The following is a 23,601-nucleotide window of genomic DNA, read 5'->3' as shown; positions in this document are numbered from 1 at the left end:
TATTGTCTGAATATTTATATATTAATCATATTCCCTTCCGATTTATGTATTGTCAATATGTTATCAATCATGATTAGCAGCTACTGTAAATATAAGCTGACTGAATTAAACAGAGTTTGGTTCAGTTTCCTTAAGCTAATACCTCTACTCTATCTATGCTATTCCATTATAAATTCAATTACAAATTTAGCTAATATTTCTATATGCACAAAGTGTATTTAAATTTCATGAGGCGCACTCACGACTCACTCACGCAGCGCGCTCATCTTCAGCTGGTTACCTTAAGATGCGTTCCAAACTTTGGGGACGCTCAATAAACATTGCGTTTAACAAAAGTTTGTTTTTATATAAAGTTGACTCTTTTTTCGTGGAGTTTCGCTGTGCACGCTGCACTTGTAGTCTGCGTACGTGGCGCCATTTTGTTGTGTAAACTTGTTACCCATTGAACAGGAGCAGGAGTAGGAGCAGCAGCAGGAGCAGGAGTAGGAGCAGGAGCAGGAGCTGGAGTAGGGACAGGTTGTTGGCCAAAGTTTGCGGCGCTGCTGTTTGCAGCCATTTGGTACATTTTATATATGTATAAAATTGGAAAATTTGCGTTGTTTATTTATGCGCGGGAGCGCAATACACACATCACACACCACACTCGCACACACGCACACAGCCACACAAACAATTGCACACACACACACATGCTGAATATGTGCGTTTGTGATTGCGCATAATGAACGAGCTTCAGTTGCACTTTGCTCTTTAGTTTCGATTGGATTTGAAGTCAGCTGCACTCGCCAGCGCCGAGTTCAATAATACAACCAATTTATTAATTAAATAAATGCTAATTAGTTGGGGTGGGCGGGTGCGCCCACGCCCACTGACTAGTGCTTCTAGGAATTGCAGCAATTGTAATTTAAATACATTTGTGCCTGACGCTTGACTTATTGATTGATTTTGAATCATGTGTGCGATGTGGCTGCGCTGCCTGCAGCTATACCCTGTAAATGTGCAGCTAGCGATAAAGGGGTAGTGTGAAATAGAATTAACTAGCTGGGATAGAGAGTTGAGATCAACTGTCGGGAACCAAACCATATAGAAGCTAAATATACAGATGTTCGGCAGCGCTGTCATCTATCGATAGGTCTAAATCGATTCATGCACATAAAAATAAAATTAATTGAATGTTTTCTTTCTATTTAGCTTTTTTTTATTTTTTTAAAATTAATAAATATACCTTAAAATACTTGAAACTAGAGGGAATCTTTATATTATTAAGGATATTTTCGTGATGAAATCAAGTGAAATGACTTGAGAGCTAGAGTAGCAAAATAAACAGTGACAGAATGCTTGATAAGCTGAAAAATTTAAAATTTAATTTAATTTAAATTCTAATATAATATATTAAATTATTCGAGAAATATTAGAGAAATATTATGTATTTTGTTCCTTGTTTATGAAATAGGAATTACCGTAAGTAACTTATAAAAGTCATTGTGTATTGAACTCTATAGAAACCTTAGCATTTGCTTATTTCTTTAATTCAAAATACTAAAAATTCAATATTTTAAAAAATTACAATAAAGACTCTTGGTTTCAGTATATGTTATTAACATTTTATATTTGATAAAAAAAAAAAAAAACTGTTTCTTATTTAGTATTTTTATATGTGTATGTGTATGTCTTATTTGATTCTTAATTAATATTCTTAATTTAAATTTCTAATTTAGTGATGGATTTTGATCTATTACATAGTAAGTAGTATCTCTTAGTTTAGCGTTTCAGGCTAGCATCGACTAGGATATTAGTTTTTCCTCTTATTTAAGTCACATTTGTGGCTTCCAAGTTGCATTTGGTAATTAATTGGACTTCGATCTCTACGACTCAACTGCAAATCCAAATTGGAATCAAAATTAGTTCCCCAAGAGCAGCTGCAAAAATGGTTTCCATGTAATTGATGTGTGGACTGCATCGATGCTGGTTGATTGCATTTGCATTGTTCGCAAATGAATGGACGAGCAGCAAGCAGCAACAACAGCAGGCAGTAGCATTGATTGAGAATATAAATACATATATTCTCTATATATATTTGTCCTGACATGTGTTTTCCATTTGAATTTTCAACTGCTTCGCTTCAGTGCATTTACTTTCATTTACTAAGATTGTGGCAACTTCTGTTGCATCTAAGCTGCTGCAGTTAAGCAAAAATCAATTCCAGTTCATGATTAACTATGTGGAATAAGCCAAGCGTGCAGCTATCTACCTCAACGGTTTCCGTTTATCTTAGCAATTGTGACTGGCTTTAGCCAATGCGATAATTGGCTTCATGTGGAGTCAATTTCTTTGGCAGTAGTTCAATGGCTAACTCGAAATAAAGCAATTATACAAATGAAAGTAAACTAAAAATGAAAGTAATGGAAAATGATTTATGAGCTGGTATCAATAATATCAAATATTTTTTAGAATTCAAAGCTCAAATTTGAATTAATTTTCTTGTTTTTTCTTATGTTGTCTGAGTATAACTAAATATATCTAAAACTTCTGGAATTTTCTGGGTTTCTATATTTTAACTGGAGTGAATAACTTATTTATTTCTACAGCTCTCCACTTGAAGTATCTCTTATAGAAGAGAATAAAAATACATTTTTATTGCAGCTTCTTCTTCGCAAACGAAACGAAACGAGCCCAGAGTATTTTTAGCTTTTCGATTTGGAAAATATGTTCGACTTGAAGCGCAGTCACTTGTAAATTGTGCTTTAATGTCATTTTGCTTTCTTGCAAGACATTTAGCATCACTCAAGTGCCAAACACACTCACACACACACACACGTCAGGCACTTTGAGTGCACACACACACACACTCAGACACTCACATACATTTATTATATTATGAATGTCTGGCACATACTCACACTTGATACTTGAATTGTACTCACTATTCGAATTGCTGTCTGCAATTTGCCAACATTTTCATGCTGCGACGCGGCGCAGCAACTGACACGAGAAAGTAAGAAAAGCATTTGCCACACCCCCAGCGACGCCCCCTCCGTCGCTGTAAGTAAGCGTTGCGAGTCAGTCAAGTGCCGGAGAGGCTCGCCAGGCAATACATCAATCGATGCGAACTGTTCTATATATATATACACTTTAAGATACATATACTTATTTATATACTTATACATCTTGTGTTTTATTTGTTTTACAATTTTGTTCAATTATTTTAATGCAACAAATGTGTTGACTGTTACGGCACGTACAAGTAACTTGGCTCTGAGGAATTTGCCAGTAACATTTTATGACTTTTACTTTTGCCAATTTACGACACAAACACACGCACACACACACACACACACACACACACATATATATACATATATGTGTGCATACACACAGATATAGAAGTGTGTCACTGTGCTGTAAGATTGAGCATGTGGCGAGTGGGCGCTGGCAGTTGGCAATCTGTGGGAGACGTCGCTGACTTGCCACAAGAAATCAATCAAAATTGCCGCAACACAAAAAAGAAAAAGTACATAAAAAAAACACACACAGGGTATATAAGAAAAATAATCAAAAGGAAAAAAAAATGAAAGTAACAAAAGCGCACGCGATGCTCATCAATTTGTGTGTAGTTGAAACATGTCCTTGCTAAGCCCTCTTCATATAGGAAAGACTCTCTATTTGTATGCGTGTGTGTGTATGTGTGTGTGTGTCTGTCTGGCTTTTGTGTTTGCTTAGTGCAATGCAAACAAAGGACAATGCCGTGACGTGCCTTGTAACTGTGAGCTGCAGTCAACTGTCACTGCAGCCCCCACACATTGCAGCCACGCCCCTTAGCCTACTGCCTGCTTCTGCTGCTGCCAAGCTTGTTTTTGCTGCCAGCATTGCCTTTGCAGCTAACACGACTGACACACTTTTCATGCTACAATAAGCCATTATAATGAATGTAACCAGAGTGTAAGCCAAAATACCAACACACACACAGGCACACACACACACACACTTTCCTATATACATACATACCAATACTCAATCACAGATAGAGTTTTTTTGCAGGCCAGCGAGTGGCATGAAAAATATAACAAACACACACATACCCACGCACACATGCATACATACACTCTTCATGACTTTATAATATTCTGATATCTAAATACATTTATTCCAATGCAATTTTCAGCCATGAAACCACAAATTTTTTCCGTTTTTTGTTCAGTTGAAAAGCTACAAAGTTTAAGGTCTTCGTTATGCGGTTTAGTAGGCATTGAGTGCAGCAAAAAAATACAGACTAAATATAGACATTAAAGCTAATAAATCATCTGAGTTTATTCAAATTCAATAAAAATTCATGATGAAAAACAAAAATTTAAACGTTGAAAAGGAATTTTTGAATGCATTCAAAAATATTATTTGTAATATATGTATATGCATGTGTAAATGTATATATAAAATAAATAAAATAACACAAATTAAGTACCTGATAAATTCCTAGAGAGCCAAATTTATTTTGATTGCTTTAAAGTTTATCTCTTAACATATGTATATGACATAATTTACATGCCTTGCGATAACTATCATTAAAACAAACACAAAACAAACACACACACACACGCACACGTACGCACGTTCACCTACAAGAGAACCAGTCTCATCATGACTTTGTCCATTATTATTTACAACTTGGTTGAAGACGCATGGCTGTTGGGCACTCGGAGCTCCAATAATTGGCTGGGACGTGCACCTACGTTGGGCCAAATCACATGTGGGCCATAAGACAAATGACAGCTGGCAGCAAGGACAAAACTAGGCGGTTAGTTGGACAGTTAGATGGATAGTTGGATAGTTGGATAGCTGGATGGACAAAAGGGGCTTAGCCAACCCTCATTTGTCACGTGATTTTATAAACTGCAAATCTAAGACAGAAGGCTCTTGCCTATTGCTCTGCTTCTTCTTCTCCTTCTGCTTGTTGTTGCTGCTGTTGTTGTTGTTGTTGTTGTTGTTGTTGTTGTTGTTGTTGTTGTTGTTGCTGCTGTCTTGTTATGTTGCTGGTCAATTTCGTTTGTAATCCCTTTGAGCCTGCTCACAGACAGACACACCCACACACACACACACATCAATAGGCGGAGTGAAGTGACAACTCTAATGCCAGCTTGTTTGTTTGTCTACATAATTGCCCCAGTTGATGGCTTTTTGGGGTGTTCGTGCGGGTGCAGGGTTCACTGTAGTTTGAGTCTCTCATTTGCCTAAATGCCGCAATGTTGGCCTAAGCCTTAGAGCTCGCCTAAGCCCGGTCTATGCTTCTATGTCTACGTTGTTAGCTCACACACAAGTACACACATACACACACACACACACATTAATTATAAAAGACATTGCTCGGGCCAAGCCACAAAACTGCATTCGGTCGGGCCCGAAAAAGGTTGCATAAGCCTCCAGCCAGCCAGCTCTCTGGGCTATTAAAGTAATGGCTAAATTTTATTTGGCTGCTAACTGGCCCGGGCTGCGGCTTACCCCACACCCAGCCGTTGCCCGTCAATCTCCGGCATCTAAAGAGGCCATGAGAAACGAAAGCGTGCACTCTCTCTCTCTCTCTCTCTCTCTCTCTCTCTCTCTCTCTCTCTGAGCTGCAGACTCTGTTACTCCCCTACTCCATCACAGACGTCAGCAAGTTGACAATTTATCAGTGCCAATGCCGCACTGCGAAATGCTGCAGCAAATATGACTCGAGATTACTATTAACAGGCTCTGTCTCAGACTCCCACCTACGCGAACCGCACTGCCAACATTTTGGCTGCTTTATGGGGCGCATCAAAATTTCAACATTTATATCTGAATGCCCTGTAACTAAAAAGTAACGGAGAATGGGAGTTTAAATGGATAGAGGTAATTCAGTTGAAATAGTAATTGTAATTGTAATTGAAATATGTATTTCTTATTATATTTATATCCTCTATCCATGTTCAGCAAATCAAGGTATTCCTCAAATTCTTATATTTGTAGGTACACAAGATAACTTTTAATTTTGTATTCTATTCAAATACCTCATTTCTAATATTTTGCTAACCTAAAGTTCAGCTCTAAGTAAACAAATCAATAAATATTTTATATATATTTCTATATAGTTAAAATCAAATTTTAAAAACTTTAAAATAGATAGATAAATTAGTTGATAATTAGCTAGTTATTTTTTGCATTATAACAGATCGTGAATAGAACATAAATTTAAAAAATTTATCTCTAACGCAGTTACAGGGTATTATAAAATTAAACAATGCAGATCGTGAGCATTTTCCTTTCTTTTGTTTTTTGTTTTTTTTTTCGACATTTTGCATATGTGGCGTATACGTAATGCGCACACAGGTCCTTTTAAGCCCGGCTCTGGGGTGACAGCCCACGCCCACACACACATTTCACATTTAGGCAGTAGCTGACTAGAATGAGAGCGAGAACATCTGAATTCTCGTATATGTGACAATGTCGCAGATTTCCAAATGCAGCGCACGAGTTTTGCATTTCAAATGGCTGCTGCAAGGATTTCTGATTGTGTGTTTCTGATGCTGACTTATCCGCTCCCATCGCCCATGCCCATGCCGGCAGTCACGAGTATCTCCTTGGCACGCGCTTTAAAATTTAATTTGCTGCTCAAATTGGCCTCCCTCTGCCTCGGCTGCTGCATTATGTAGCTGGCATATATTGCGCATACGCATCGTTGAGCAGTGAAATTAGCAAAATGCAAATATTTATACAGCCCCAAAAATGATATTTATACTCGAGTGTGTCGAGTGTGTGTGTGTTTATTTTGGTGTGTGTGTGTGTGTGCATCTGTCTAACAACTGTTTGTGCTCTTTGAGGATGGCGTATGCCATAAAAATATGCATACATACGTATCTTTCAATATATCATGCATACGCCAGGTGTGCACACACACACACACACACACATACACACATTTGTGTAATATATTTATAGCGTGCCGCTCAGATTTCGCTGCGTGCATGCGGCGCTCTGTTTGCATGCGAACTGACAAGCCAATTAAATTTGACATACATAATTAAGTGAAAATGCGGGAGAGCGCTAAAGGAGTTCAAACATTAAGTGGACAGGTGTATTGCATTTTTAATTAGCATGGAATTAAATTTATTGCATCGAACATCGAAGTGCTGTGGCGCTTGTCTATAGTACCATATATTGATTGTCTACTGTAGTTATTTAAATAAATAATCATTGTTGTAACGGATGGAGAGCGAACTCAATTGCCATTCAGATATTTCAAATTACTTAAATTTAAATATTGCTATAATTTTTGTATAGTGTTTTAGTGTATTTTTTGGACTAGCAGTACTTTATATTAGCATTAAATAATAGTGAACGTAAAATTACGATTTTGAATTGAGGAAAGAAATTTCATCTATGAAATTATTATTTTCTCTTGCGCAAATATTTATTTGTTTATCTACAATATTTATTTAAAATAAACATAAACTCTTGCAATTCAAATAATATTATTTTTATATATATTTCAAACTGCTCGATTGCACTGAAATAAAATGTGTCAATCCAAATGCCACATAAGAATAAATTACCTAAGTCCATTATATATTCATTTATACTATTTAAGCCTGTCTGGCGAAGCACCTGTGTTTTTCATATTTCTATAAATAACATTCTGTGTCTGAAAAGTGAATATCGTGTTTCATGGCCAGCAGCTCAAATAGAAAACAAATCATTTAAGCACAGGCAAGATACACAAAAGCAATTTCTCAATTTCTCACGCCGGCAAATGGCAAATGCCATAAATTCAACAGTCACCCAGGCATACATATGCATGTTTATATCACCAGAGATATATGTATATGTATATATCTGTCGGCTGTGACATTTCGCAGATCTGCTGCTGTCTGCGACTGATGGAGCACACGTGTTCCATTCAGGCTTGCAGCGTGAATGCATCTTCGAGCAGCTTTCAGCTCCATCAGAGGTTGGATATGCCGTGTTGATTCTTTTACTATTTTATTTAGTCATTTTTACGCAGCCTGGCTGAGCTTGGTGCTTAATGCCCGGCTATTAAAAACAAATTTATTGCCTATAATTAAAATTCGTGCCGGGCATGAAAAGAAAAAGTGTCACTGAAAAGAGAGCAAAGTGAAAATATTTCATAGCAATTTTTGCGGAAATTGTTGGAAATCGAGCGTGACAGCCGGGCAAAAAGTGTGCGTAATTCATTTTTGCACAGTTTAAGCGAAATTGCATAAAAATGAAAACGATGATGACGATGCCGATGCCGATGATCATGATCGTGTTCGTGTCCCTGCCGATGCCGATGCCGATGATGGCCAAAGTGTGTCAGCTGTGCATCAGCGCTTCAGCGAACTGAACAAATGTGTGTCATACAGCCGCGCGTTTATTAATACCTGACTTTCAGGCGTGCTAAAAAGTCGCGGCCCCCAACAAAATTCGCTGCCAATCGAGTCGCATGGCGACGCGGCGGATGAGTCATGCCTCGGGCAGTTCTGTAGAAAATTACTTTTAAATTGCTCACACGAAATGAAAATTTATATCCTATACTTTTTATGCGAAAATTTATTTGTTTTCATATTGATGGACATAATTGCCTTGCTTCTCCATTCATTTCATTATTGATATTACTTTATTTTCTGTTTGTATAAATAAATACTACGAATAAAATATACAGATGTGTTGATAATAACATAGAGATATGTAGTCTAATATCTACATAATTATATATTGTAAAAATAGCTATATACTTCTCAGACTTCTCAGTGGACATATTTATTGTTTATTATTTACAAATATTCCTATTTTAATTAATAATTTCATTTCAATCTGAATTTAAATATTTTATTTTTAAACTTTACATGTGAGTAAATATTAAAATTTACTACAATTTAATCAATACAAATATAGTTCGAAAAAAAAGACAATATTAATTAATTTGATTCATTTTACATGTAAGGAGATTTATTTAGATGTTAACAGTACTGCCTATTTGTAAATGCATTTAACATTTAACTTGCTGATAGGTCAAATGAATTTACATAACATGTAAAATACTCCTTAGCCAACTATAGATATTGTCATTTTATATATCTGATATTTCTTTGCTGTTAACCTAACATAGACAAAGACTTAATCCAGAACCTCGATTATTTTATTTGATGATAGCTGGATTCCAACTCTTCAGCTCTATATTTGTCCTCGCGCAAACTTTTTCAGCGAGTCGGCACATCTCTCTAAAGTTCAAAACTCACATTATCATCCTATTATTTATAGAGACGCCCATGATAGAATTATTGGCACTGCGCCACATTGCATTTCACTGCAATTTAGTTTTTTATTTGGCCTTTTTTATACCCATTGAACCACCCAACTCTGGGTATAATGGCTTGTTGAAATGTATATAACACGCAAGAGGATCCGTGGCACACCCTATCAAGCACTCCATATGTGTATATACCTGACGACCGGAGTCGATAGAGCCCTTTCCTACTTGCATTATGTCATTACATAAGATATATGTAAGAGCTAGACAATTACAAATTTGTTGCAGTTCGATATATATATATATATATTTTTTTTGTTAATTTTTTTTTTTTTTTTTTTCGTTAAAAACCCTGATCTAAAGCAATTATAAAGTAACTTCTACATCTTTAGAGGTTGGATCTGAAACTTTTACATATAAACCTATGTATATGAATTTAATATATGTAATTTGAAATTCTCACTCCCTTCCCTCCAAGCGCCAAAAGAAATGTATTTCATATACTAGAGACTTGTGCTTTGGCAAGTATACACTTGTTGTTATGAATATTGACCATCTACCAGAAAGTTATAAAACAATTAAAAAGTAAAGTTCCCATAGTAAACCTTCTTCTGTTTGCAGAAAAAACTCGAAGAATAATTGAAATTTGAATTCCTCGAAAGGTTCAGGGGATTTCGTAGTCGTGGAGTCTCTATATGTCTTATTTGTTCCCTTAGTTTCTTCTTTTTTTTTGTCGATTCGGCAAGTCTGTATTAATGGATTGCAGTTTGCGATTCCCAATTATGATATGAGCAAATAGTTTTGATTCGATATTTGTAAATAGCTTTGCAGCTGCCATGGCAGTTCGACCCACGCTCCTTGCGGCATCCGCACAATAAAGTTCTATGGGAGGGGTGGGGGGAAGAGAAAAGCGTAATTTATGGGCCATACGTGGCGCGCATTTATTACGTGGCCAGCGGTGTACGGAGCAGCCGTCCTGTCAGGTTTTGGCTTTTAATGTGCATAATTAAGCATTAATTACACTCACGTCCTGTTGGATCTGTCGCTCCTTCTCTCTCTCTCTCTTTCGTCTCTCTCGGCCTATTTCGGTCGCTCGCATTGGCTTTTTCATTGTTTGCTTTTACAGCGCGCATTTATCTCTTTCCCAGACGGCACAGATCTATCTGCTGGCCCTTCTCTCTCCCTTTCGCTGTTGCTCCCTCTCCCTCCTCCTCTGTTGCTTGCTTTCGCTATGGTCATTTAACCAATGACCATTTGAGCAGCGCTGACTGCACCACAATCAGCATTACCGCATTGGCAAACCATTTGCACAGTTTAAGCGTTTAATTGCAAATTTATTATGCTTATTTTGTGGGCAACACAATGACCATTCCGTAATTGATTGAGCTGCTGCCCATATCGGCATATTGGCCAGAAAGCGAAAGTGGCCATAAGCTCCAGCCGAACCCAGCCCCAGCGCTGATACGAGTGACAGATGTGCATTTGTCATGGCCTAATGACCTTTATGTGTTTGAAATATGGCAGCGCATTAAAAGAGAGAAAATATTATTGATATTGTATTATCTGCTGTCCCACAATGATGCCGATACGAGATGATAAAATGAAGCTATTATATATACTGTATGTTAATATTAATATCAGGCGTCATTAAGGTTTCTTTGTTTAAAGATGTGCGTTTAAATAACTCAAAAATTCATTTTATTCATGCAGTTAATTATTGTTATTTTTTTCAATTTTTGGTAATATTCAGATAGTCTCTTCCTCTCACTTGATTCTACTCATGTGGTAGACTTAACTCATTGATTTAATAATCTACCCTTATAGACTTTTTGAATGCCTCCTCGGCTTCTCTCTTTCTCGCCCTCACATTCTTAATCTTATCTTATTGAGGTCCTACTGTGGACAATGTCCCCATTTCTCAGATATCCAAGCAATGCATTACAATGGCTGACAGACAAACATATCCGAGTGCAAGGCAAACGGACGTAAATTCTTTTTTGTTAAGGCTGCGGCACAGAGGCTGGCTAAAATAATGGAAGTAAAGCAGCCATCCACTGACCGTTTCTGGCTCCAGGCTTGAAGATATTCTACCTGTGCGCAGTACAGGCAGCACGTCTTGTATTGTATACACATATTTAACTACATTTGATATTATTGACGCCATCATCAACCATTTTATAATTGTACATATATTTCTTATCCATATGTATGGGTTAGGTATGTTAGGTCGGTTCAGAGTACCTGATAGTATGTCACGTCCACATTGAATGTATAGGGCTTCTCTGACTTCTTGCATAATTAGTTCAATAATGTCATTTTTCAGGATTGCTCTTCTAACACTTGATACTTCATCTTTTTACGACTTTTCAACTGATTTCGTTCAGACTTTTTTATTCGCCAAAGCCTCATAGAATATTCATGCTTCATATATAGTCTCTCTTTTTCTCTCACTCCCTCTATTCATATCTATTTTCTTTTCTTTTGTAAGAGAAAGAAAAATCATGTCCATTGCCACAAGTAATTTAAAATGTTGCGCTCCAATTCGCCTTCGGGCAGAGCGATGTCTTTTTCTGCTTTTGCTTCTGCTTCTGCTTCTGTTTCTGTTTTATTTCTGTTTGTTTTTTAGTGGCTCAACGAAATTGTCACACGCTGCCGCAGTGGCTGCTGCCCACTGCCACGCCCACTCTGTCACATACGCTGCAGCGCCTTTGAAGTTATAGCCGCAGCGCAGCGGCTGCTCTTGGCTGCGGTTTTCCGTCTGTTTTCATCCACATCTTCTCGGCCCACCTTCCCCATTCGGTCGCCCTCTCCCTCTCCCACTCTTGCTATCAGTTGTCTCAGTCGGCTGCCATTGCTAGGCTTTTATTTGTCTTCAATTAACATTGCAACATGCCACTTGTGCCACATTTCGTGTTTCTTTTTTTATCTCGCCGACTTGTCTTGTTTTCCTGTGTATTTGAGATATTTTCTTTGCTTTCCTTTCTTTGCCATTTGCCTTTTCAATGGCTCCCACAGTGTGTCAGCTTATTTATTAGTTTTATTTTACCTCCCTCCCTCCCTATCTGTTTCTTTCTCCTTCTCTTTCTCTGTCCGTCTTTCGTACTTATTTTTAATTTACAAGTTTCTTCTCTTTCTGACAACGCTCTTGGCTAATGAAAGCCCCAACTACAAAGCATATTTTTGCCTTTTCAACTTTTGCGTTTTTATGCAATGCCGCCAGCGAATAGAGAGGGTTGTGGGCGGAGACGGCAGCGAGGGCAGGGACGCGGGCGGGTGCCTATGGGCAACCTGTTTGAAAACTGTGTCAAATGTAATATTATTACTTATGCTTCAGCTTTTTATTTTCGCTTCTCCGTCTTCTCTCGCCCATTTTTCGCTTATTTCTGTTTATTTGCCCTGCACTTTGTGTAATTGACAAGTTTGTTGCATACTTTTGGGTCGCTTGCCAATAATTGCAAATGGCGCTTTGCGCAGACTTCGAAATTGGCTTTGACTCCGCAGTCCGGAAACTTTGCCCGTGGATTCCTGTTGCCATGAAAGCAATTGAGATTGAAAGATGTTGACGGCTTATAAGTAGAAGACGTTTTTTATGGCCCTAATTAAGTAGAGCACGGCTAAAGTTTTTGTGTGCCAGCTCGAGCGAAGCCAAGAACTGCCCAAGGAATGGTGAATAGCCATTTGTGCATTTTATGACTTAGATGTTCATCTCGGCTGACAAAAACTGGGAATGGCCCCATATATATCTCAATGCAAATCTTTGTTTCGAATAAGTGGCAAGAGAATTTGATTGATTAATTGAGTAACTTTGAATGGGATTGCCCCACTGAATGGGGGATGATTGAATGCAACACTTGTACGTCTTCCATATGACAATTAGAATAAACAAATGCTTTAATTACTCATGTATGTACATATATATGTATGAATATATAAATGTATGTGTTCATCCATGAACATAATACATATATACAATAAGTGGCCAATGTGTGGACTGAGCCCCTGAGCGATATGAATATGTAAGAGACGAATTCCGAGCCTTACAAACTTATCACTAGATTAAGGATTGAGTCTAGGTATAAACATCCTGACTCAGACGAATGAATAAACTAAACGCCATCATGGTCACATATATTTTTTGGTATGTATGTATATATGTATTTGTGTATGTGAATGAGGAATAAACTCATATGGCTTGGTAAAAATTAAGAAATTTATAGTGTATGATATATATTAGGTATCGAATGTTATTTCATATTTTTTTCTCTTTACTAATCGACTTTCAACTCAAGCAGTAAAGTTTTGGTCAGCTCTTTATTTCTCTTTCTTTGACGCTCTCTTTCCATATATTGAACTGGAAGTAAATTTGGCCATATCTAAAATAGTTTTCCACTGCTCTTTGTCTTTGATTTACTTGACAGATAATGTGGAATATTTTTATATTAATTCCAACAGTGTTTAGAATATTATTATATCATTATAATCAATCCATCAATTTATAATATTTATAAATATTCCAATTTCATATAACCCGTATGAATGCTCAGGTTGTTTCTTCTAAGAGCATAGTGCCTACTCCATGCGCTTTTTCCAGCACCTGCCATAATGAACGTATCATATATGAGCAGCGAAAGCGCCCTGCTAATGACATACTTTAGCTCGCACACATGAGCGTTGCTCTAATGCAGCTGCGGGGGCAATTTGTGCCACGCGGCGTATGCTTAATCTGATATTTAAGCTGACGGCAAATGAAAGCAGCTGACGGCAGTGAACCGAGTCTCCAGTCTCCTGCTCAGAGTTGCGAGTGTCGAGTGTCGCGTGCCGGTTGCAATGCAAATGTTTGCGCAATTTGGTGCAATTGTTTCATCTTTTTCTCTCTTTGTTTTTTTTTTGCGAAAGCTCATTAAATGTAAACGACTCAACGCCTTTCAGCACCCTCATTTACTCACTCCCTCTCTCTTTCTCACTTGCAGGTCGCACACACAATGCCAACTATGCGCTATACCACATCGGACAGCCGGCAACGGGAGGCGTAAAGCAGTTCGCCGAGACGGGCAAAACTGAGCTGCTGGACAGCAATGCCGGCGAGCAGCAGCAGCAACAGATGCAGGCACAGGCACGGGCAACCTCAGCGGCAGCAGCAACCGGTGCTGGTAGTGCCGGATCTGCTCCTGCAACGGCCGAGCGCAGCGTGTTTGACGAGTTTAGCCTGCCGGCCATCCAGCTGGGAGCGGGGCGCAGCGAGGCGAAGGTGTTTGTGGACAGCAATCACAGTTTGGTGTCGCTAATGACACGCATTGTGCCCTCGCCGGACTGGTTCATCGGCGTCGACTCGTTTGAGGTGAGACCCCGCAAATCAATTGCGATGCGCTTGACCCAGCATTATTCATTTTTTTCCGGCAGCTCTGCGTGGGCGGCTCCTGGATTGATACGGTGACCGTGGAGCTGGATCCACTCGATGCGGGCACCGACAACGGCTTCACCTTCACCGCACCCAACTGGCCAACGGCGCCCCAGGGCGTCATCTATCGCATCACCTCGCGCTATCCGGCCCATCCGGCGGGCAGCTTTTACTATCCGAAGAGCAAGCGCTTGCCGCCCATCGCCACCTTCCAGTTTATCAAGGTAAGGGAGCTGGACGCGCACAGAGTTAACGCTCTTGAAAAAGCTTAAACAACTTAATTAACTGCAAATTAGCAGTCAAAATGGTGCCCCCGTTTACAGCCATAATGACTTTTCATGTGCGCCCTTCAAGGACTCCACTCCCAGTCCACAACGCAAAAAATCAAAGTGCTAATGAGCCATTAGCATTACAATGGCGTCAAACATGTGTAACGCCGTTGCGTGTGTGGGTTTGTGGGTGTGCTCCGAGGTACCAGACCGTATTCCTGTGGCTGCGTGCTAATGCGCTTTATAAATCAGCTGCCTTCGCCGCGCAGCTGACGCTAAGCAGGCCGAACGAAAAACGCGAGCCAGAAGAATTTGTTCGGCAAAAAAAAAATGAAGGAAATTGTGTTAATTTCATTTAAATGAAATGTTGAAAAGCTGTGACCCCAACAATGAATATTTAATGACTGAATTTGGTTTGCCCTCCTTCGTAGGTGCTGGCCAGACAATCGTATTATGCCATCAGGGTCAAGAGTAGTACAACAAGAATAGAATAGAATAGAATAGAGGAATATAAGTCAAAATATTGAATTTAATTCAATACATGAATATAATAATAAAAAACATGAATATAATAATATTATATATGAATGCATGTATGATTGAAATAATTATTAATGATTTCTTTGACTGTTCAAGCCTTAAAGTTCAAAGGCTTTACTTGGCATGTTTTTTAGGCTGACGAGATCAGTTTCATTAATTTGAATATTCATTAATTTAAGTAATTTGAACTGAAATTCTATATATGTATATACATATATACAAATGATACAAGTTTAAAGTTATTTCATGGCTCTGACTTAATTCGTAGTTAGTATTGAGATTAAAGGCATTGCACACGAGAGGTGATTGGCAGCATTTGATGAGACGAAGAGCAATTTGTCCGTTATGAATGATATCCCTTTAAAGTTTATAGTTTGTATATCATTTACATGTGATTCATTCAATGAATGCCTCATATGTCTCCTAAATGTAAGCAAATACATCAAATTCCGGAACCCTAACGAAATGCAGTTCCCTTAATATAGTCCAGTCAATATTCCGCTGGCTAGCTCGAAGTACTTCATATAACTAGCAAATGGTTCCCATGGTCTCCAATCAATTTCGTAAAATATAACCCAGGCGCAGGCCTATAAATGCAGTCCCCGTAGTGCGCGCCAATTACGGCAATACTTGTATTCAATAAATTATATATAAATCGCCATTACATTACTTAGTTACATTTGGCCACGATCTCGATTGGCCCCCACCAACCAAATGGGGTCTGTCGCATTTCCATGGGCTCCATTGCCATTGGCCTTAATAAGCGTCTATCCATTAGTTGCCGCAAATCGTGGAACCTAAACGTGAAACATTTCAGCACCATCTGAATGCTAAATTTCTTACGGGTGAAAAGGCACCCTCACAAAAAGCCCAGTAACAGTAAAAACGTCTACACAGAGAGTGAGAGTGAGAAAGAGAGAGAGGGAGAGGGCGGCTATTCAGGCATTGTAATTATATTGCTGGACGTACGTTGCTCAGAAAGTGCGGCACTTACACTTCCACCATGCATAAGGAACACTGCACATAGAATCGTACCACTTGCCTCTCGCCTCCCGCTGCTTGTCCCCCTCTCGGTCGGGGGGAACGGACCGGCAGTCGTTGGCGCTCATCAAAATTGCTTTTATGTGCGTCTCTAGGCCGCACATAAAATTTACGCCCAGCCCTCGTCAGGCAGCTGTTTCGACTACGTTTGCATAGTTTGAGCCTTGGGTGTGGGCGTGGCACTTACACTGTACGTGCGGTCATTATTCTTTATTTGCCGGCCAGCCTCAGCGCCAGTTGGCCAAAGCCTCGTTCTTGTGTGGGGAGGCTGTTGTTATTGTCATTGTTGTTGTTGTTGTTGTTGTTGTTGCTGCTGCTGCTATTGTAACGCCTTTTTGACACTACTAATTCTAGTTTTATTTTCTATGGTTGGAGGCGTGGCACTTGTGGGAAGAACTGAAGGCAGTAAAAGTGGCTACTCCTTTGTTTGCCCTAACACCGAGTTTATGGACTATCGCATAGCGTTTGAACTATCAGTGGCTATATCTTCTAATATTTCTATATTTTACACGTAGAAGACGAAATTTATTTTTTTTTTTTAAATGAAAGTGTATTTCCTTGTTTTTTATTTATTTATTCATTTATTGAGTTAATTATTTATTTTTTTAAACATAATGAGCAGAAAATATTTATATTTATATTAGAGTCCTGCTCTTCTTAATTCATATGCTTTTCCAAGACAATTTAGTAGAGACGAAAGGGTATACAATATCCGCTGTTAGTGGTACTCTTGCATTTATTCAGCTTATTTTTGTCTACTTTTGTTTATGGCCAACGAAATGGAAAGTTATTTACTTAGGCGAAATGTGCGTCTGCTTCATTTTATGGCCAAGACATGTGTGAACCGAGCCAAGCTCCAGTTTCGCCCACTGCCCCCTGCTCGCTGCCTGTTGTCCTCTAACCACTGCCTGCTATTCGGTATAATTATGTGTTGATTTGGTTGGGTATTAAATTCTTAAATTCTGTGAAATACAAAAGTGAATGCCAGAAATGCTCTGTGCGCTATTTGCCGCATGCCAAAAGGGCATGAAATCTCGGATTGGAATGGAATGTGTGTGAGGCTAAGACTGAGACTGAGACTGAGACTGCGAGAGCCGAGAGCTGGATTTGGATCTGGGTCTGTTTTTGTAATCCACAAGGAATTTCCCAGTGTGCAGATTATGTCTGTATATGTATATGAGTGTACGTGTGTGTGTGTGTGTGTGTGTGTGTGTGTATTTTAATGCCACAATAGCTAGCTCGAAGTACTTCATATAACTAGCAAATGGTTCCCATGGTCTCCAATCAATTTCGTAAAATATAACCCAGGCGCAGGCCTATAAATGCAGTCCCCGTAGTGCGCGCCAATTACGGCAATACTTGTATTCAATAAATTATATATAAATCGCCATTACATTACTTAGTTACATTTGGCCACGATCTCGATTGGCCCCCACCAACCAAATGGGGTCTGTCGCATTTCCATGGGCTCCATTGCCATTGGCCTTAATAAGCGTCTATCCATTAGTTGCCGCAAATCGTGGAACCTAAACGTGAAACATTTCAGCACCATCTGAATGCTAAATTTCTTACGGGTGAAAAGGCACCCTCACAAAAAGCCCAGTAACAGTAAAAACGTCTACACAGAGAGTGAGAGTGAGAAAGAGAGAGAGGGAGAGGGCGGCTATTCAGGCATTGTAATTATATTGCTGGACGTACGTTGCTCAGAAAGTGCGGCACTTACACTTCCACCATGCATAAGGAACACTGCACATAGAATCGTACCACTTGCCTCTCGCCTCCCGCTGCTTGTCCCCCTCTCGGTCGGGGGGAACGGACCGGCAGTCGTTGGCGCTCATCAAAATTGCTTTTATGTGCGTCTCTAGGCCGCACATAAAATTTACGCCCAGCCCTCGTCAGGCAGCTGTTTCGACTACGTTTGCATAGTTTGAGCCTTGGGTGTGGGCGTGGCACTTACACTGTACGTGCGGTCATTATTCTTTATTTGCCGGCCAGCCTCAGCGCCAGTTGGCCAAAGCCTCGTTCTTGTGTGGGGAGGCTGTTGTTATTGTCATTGTTGTTGTTGTTGTTGTTGTTGTTGCTGCTGCTGCTATTGTAACGCCTTTTTGACACTACTAATTCTAGTTTTATTTTCTATGGTTGGAGGCGTGGCACTTGTGGGAAGAACTGAAGGCAGTAAAAGTGGCTACTCCTTTGTTTGCCCCTAACACCGAGTTTATGGACTATCGCATAGCGTTTGAACTATCAGTGGCTATATCTTCTAATATTTCTATATTTTACACGTAGAAGACGAAATTTATTTTTTTTTTTAAATGAAAGTGTATTTCCTTGTTTTTTATTTATTTATTCATTTATTGAGTTAATTATTTATTTTTTTAAACATAATGAGCAGAAAATATTTATATTTATATTAGAGTCCTGCTCTTCTTAATTCATATGCTTTTCCAAGACAATTTAGTAGAGACGAAAGGGTATACAATATCCGCTGTTAGTGGTACTCTTGCATTTATTCAGCTTATTTTTGTCTACTTTTGTTTATGGCCAACGAAATGGAAAGTTATTTACTTAGGCGAAATGTGCGTCTGCTTCATTTTATGGCCAAGACATGTGTGAACCGAGCCAAGCTCCAGTTTCGCCCACTGCCCCCTGCTCGCTGCCTGTTGTCCTCTAACCACTGCCTGCTATTCGGTATAATTATGTGTTGATTTGGTTGGGTATTAAATTCTTAAATTCTGTGAAATACAAAAGTGAATGCCAGAAATGCTCTGTGCGCTATTTGCCGCATGCCAAAAGGGCATGAAATCTCGGATTGGAATGGAATGTGTGTGAGGCTAAGACTGAGACTGAGACTGAGACTGCGAGAGCCGAGAGCTGGATTTGGATCTGGGTCTGTTTTTGTAATCCACAAGGAATTTCCCAGTGTGCGGATTATGTCTGTATATGTATATGAGTGTACGTGTGTGTGTGTGTGTGTGTGTGTGTGTGTATTTTAATGCCACAAAAGCAACACGCGGCTCTGAGCCGTGCGCTGTCGACGCATTTGCGAAAAGGTAGCCCCTGATAAGCCGCTGCTGGCCCAAAAACTGTGGCAAAAACAGTCAGCCCAGCAACGACAACAATGTGGCAATAACAATGCGAGGCGCTGCTATATAGAAAATGACAGCAGCCCAAACAAATAAATTAAAATGCGCGACAGCGCGCCAGCAAAAGTTTTTTTCCCTCTCCTTCCCTGCTTTCCCTCCGCCAGTCGCTGGCAGACAGACCCAGTAGCCAGGAAGAGCTGCCTCTCTGCCTCTCCGCCTCTTTGGCCTCCTCCCCGACGGGCACACCTGCCGCAACGTCCTATTCTGTGCTGTGTCTGTGTCAATATTTGCCACAAATTGAAATTAGCAGCGCGTTAGCTGCACCTGTACTCATACATACACACACTCATACACACACACAAATACGACTTACACACTCACATACACACTTGGAGCTATTCATGCACCTGTTTTGTATTTAGCTGGAAGCATTTGCTTTGCTCATGCCAGGCACATAATCCGCGTAAATTAATATGCCGCACACACACATGGAGGAGCTCATGTATGTGTGTGTGTGTGTATGTTTAACATTTGCTTTGCCCAGTCTGAAATTCCGTTATTTTCCGCTCTTGCAGCTAAAGGAGTACGAACTGAGCGAAGTATTCAACATTGCCGAGGACGATCGCAAATATGAAACAGTTCAGACCCAAACCCACCTCGACGCCGAGCACAATCACGTGGAGATGAACAACGAGCTCTCAGCCAGCATCGAGCGGGAGAGGCAGCGGGACAGGGACTGGGCACTGCAGACACCGTTCACTGATGAGAGACAGCGCATTCGCTCCCAGCTGCTGGCCAAAATGAACCCCAAGTGAGTAGACTAAGGGAATTCATTATATATTTGAAATTGTAGCTAAGGAAATACTTAAAGTAAATACGGCTGGAAATGTTTAATGTTCCTATATATTCTTAAGCATTGAATATTTACAATTCTGATATCTTAACAAGAGTACGGTAAAGCATAAAAACCCAAACCAAAATAATAAAATATTCCATAATAATTTGTTGTGCATCTCACTCCACATTTCTTAATTTACCAGTGCCTAAAAGAATTTTCACATTAAGCCAATCAATTTAAATGTAGTATATCGACTAATGTGCATAATTAGCTTTAATGGAGTCTCTTGGGGAGCAATCCATAACAATTGAGCTCAAGGCCAGAGCTAATTATAATTATCGGGAAATTGTATATTTAGAACTCAGCTGTTCATGAATGCTGAATAATTACATTGAAGCTAAAAATAGAAAAAGTGGTTTGTTAGTAGATGAAGAGTAAAGAACCAACCAGGCGTATGCGTAATGCCGTGGTTCCCTCAGAAGCGAAAGGCTGCTTCGATTGTCAGTGCTTAAACTTTAAGCTCTGTCAATGCATGTCTATCTACAGATATATATGAATATGTCTGTACATGTGCATAGAGCCAGCCGTAAGCTGCTTAAGCAGCTGCGTGAGGTATGCGCAATGTGAATGACGGAATGCAGCCTGAAAGGCAGGATCCGTCTGCATATCCTTGCCAATGCGAGCCAAACATCAATTTGCCATACTTAACATATGCGTCAGGTGTTTGTCTGCGACGTGGAAAACTGCTTGCAGCACATTTCAAGCAGCTGCCTGCAGCTACAACAACAACAACAACAGCAACTGCAACAGCAACAGCAACAGCAAACAAAAGCTGCTCTCCAGCCCAACACACTTCAAGGCACATTACACTACGCCACTGCAAGAAGGTTGCAAGTGGGCCCAAGACACTGACTGAGAGCGAGGCACGTAGCTGGGCTAATGTTGCAACTTTAAAGAGAACTCGCCCCAATACCAAAGCAGCAGCAAAGGAAGACAAAGAAGGAAAATGCTAGTGTTGAGCGAAAGAGACAGCTAAAGAATACCCTACCATGAGATTTAACAATTCGATAACTCCGGATCAGATTGACTAAAGATAGTTGAGCGAAAGAGCCTCTCGAGTACCCTACCATGAGATAGTTGGATGAGTAAATACGTTTCACAATCCGCATTAGCAAATATATATGCAAGTGCATGAAGTGATGCTGTGATGATGATCTCCTCACGTCTGTTCAGATAAATTTACTCGGTTCCCATTTTATTTAATGGCAGGCCTGGCCTAAGATCAGTTATTGGGTTATATATATAGACAGTCGTCGGCAAAAGGTTTTTTGGTAGAATATAATGTGTGCTTATTCATTTAATATTACTCGGCATATCTGAGTTCTACTAAATTTGTAAACTTTCAATTTATAATATCAATAAAGGTTAATTGGTTGTCATCTGCTTAAAAGCGATTAATTTAGCACGCAGATTCTGATAAGGCTCTTATGTAATGAACTGGCCAGTGCTTAAGTTGTTAATTTCAATTTTATATTAAATTTCATCTAAAATATACAATATTAACAAATATTTTTAGTTAATATATTACTTACAATATATTAGGCAAAAAAAAGAAAACAAAAAAAGCCAAAATTCTCCAAACTGAAATTTAAGAGTTTCGCTAAGAAATATTCGAATTTTATATTGCATTGATAAATTTGCCATCGACTGCACATTAATTAAGTGATATAAGATCCAGCGCAATTTATTTACCGTGGCTCGACAGGGTATACGAATGGGCTCGAAAAACTTAGTACAGGATTTCAACTCGACATAGACAACAGTGTCCTCGACGTGCAGGATGCGAAGCGCGAAGGCGACAACTAATCCAGTGCCACGCCCATCACGATGCATCGTGCAACTGGAGTGGATTTTTGGCACCATTGGCACTGCTAACCTGCATATTTAATGACAAGCCGAAGCCGGAGCTAAGCAGGAGGCGTTGCACGGCTGGAGGGTGGCTGCGTACGTGTCTGAGTGCCAGCTGGCTAAAGTGCCGATGGCCATGCGTGGGCGTGGCTGGCTCGCTTCAACAGCAATTGGCAAGCTGACAAAAGCGCCAACAGCGCCAAAGCAACCAAAGCAGCCAAAGCAATGCCAAGCGCCAAAACCTGCTCGGACAGTGTAATTACTCGCAATCTTATCAATGCCAGCGCGCGCGCCTCCGCTGCTCTGTCTGTCCATAAAAGCCGAGGCACTCGAAAGCCACCCACAGCACTCACTCGACCCAGCTCTCTGCGGCCACAACATGTTCGCATTGGCACCGACTATCACGCTCATTGCTATGAACAGCGCATGCAACATGCAGGGGCAGCAACAGCAGCTGCCGGGACGCATGCAGCAGATGCAGATGCAACGCCAACGCGAGCTGCAGCTGGCGAAAAGTAAGCTCGAAACTTGCAAGAAAAACAGTATTCAATTATTAAAAACATATCAAATCTGCAGCTGAGCGAAAGCAACGGCAGCAGGCAAAGCAGCAGCTGAAAGAAAATACCAAGAAAACACATAGAAAGTGGTACAAGAAACTGTTGAAAGGGCACGAGAAAAAAGAACCCGACATGGAAAATGCAGAAGATAAGACATTGCCAATTAAAGAAGGAAGCGAAAGAAAATTATTCATGCCTGATTAATGATGAAAAAAGATTAAAAAGAATTAATATCGATATAGAAGCTAAGAAGTTCTGTAGCGATAACAATTCTAGAGTCAACACGTAGAGCTTCAATTCAGTTAAGCAGATAATCTAACTGTATCTCAATAGTATTCTATTATTTTAAAAGTAGAGCAATGATATAAAAGCAATTCAAATAATATAGAAATTGAGCAAGTGAAAAATCTGTAAAATATTTATGCGCAGATATAAAGAAACAGAGAAAAATCTTATATTGATTGACTTGGGTTTTACTATATTTAGAAGGTTGTTTTTATAGAAAATAACCAATAAATAACCAAATATACGCAGCACACTAAAACGATAACATCAAGCAAGAGATCCCCAAGAGAAGCAACGAAAATTCCCAGAAAACTCAATTCCACTTCCATTTATATATAACGAACGATATAAGAAAAAAAAATAGAATGCAATATATATAAGACAACCTTAGTTGAACAAAATTATATGTATGAATACAAA

The 23,601-nt window shown here is 39.6% G+C and overlaps 1 protein-coding gene across 2 annotated transcripts in view; it reads left to right on the top strand.

Annotated features, from left to right (window-relative positions):
* Positions 1 to 23,601, top strand: part of LOC6580982 — a 67,707-nt gene that overhangs the window by 37,014 nt on the left and 7,092 nt on the right. The window contains exons 2-6 of one of the 2 annotated variants that reach the window (XR_006357910.1): positions 14,233 to 14,600; positions 14,663 to 14,884; positions 20,169 to 20,404; positions 21,209 to 22,854; positions 22,916 to 23,554. Coding sequence is in view for 1 of the 2 variants with exons in the window: in XM_002006739.4 (XP_002006775.1) it covers positions 14,233 to 14,600; positions 14,663 to 14,884; positions 20,169 to 20,404 (826 nt within the window). In the remaining variant the exon portion in view is untranslated. Of the gene's footprint in view, positions 1 to 14,232; positions 14,601 to 14,662; positions 14,885 to 20,168; positions 20,405 to 21,208; positions 22,855 to 22,915; positions 23,555 to 23,601 lie in introns of those variants that run through there. The other variant, XM_002006739.4, reaches the window with a different exon arrangement.

This window comes from Drosophila mojavensis, unplaced genomic scaffold (genome assembly GCF_018153725.1).
Source record: "Drosophila mojavensis isolate 15081-1352.22 unplaced genomic scaffold, ASM1815372v1 contig_81, whole genome shotgun sequence".
Lineage (NCBI taxonomy): Eukaryota > Metazoa > Arthropoda > Insecta > Diptera > Drosophilidae > Drosophila > Drosophila mojavensis.
The sequence above is the reverse complement of the archived record's forward strand: the minus strand, read 5'-3'. Positions and strand labels throughout refer to the sequence as shown.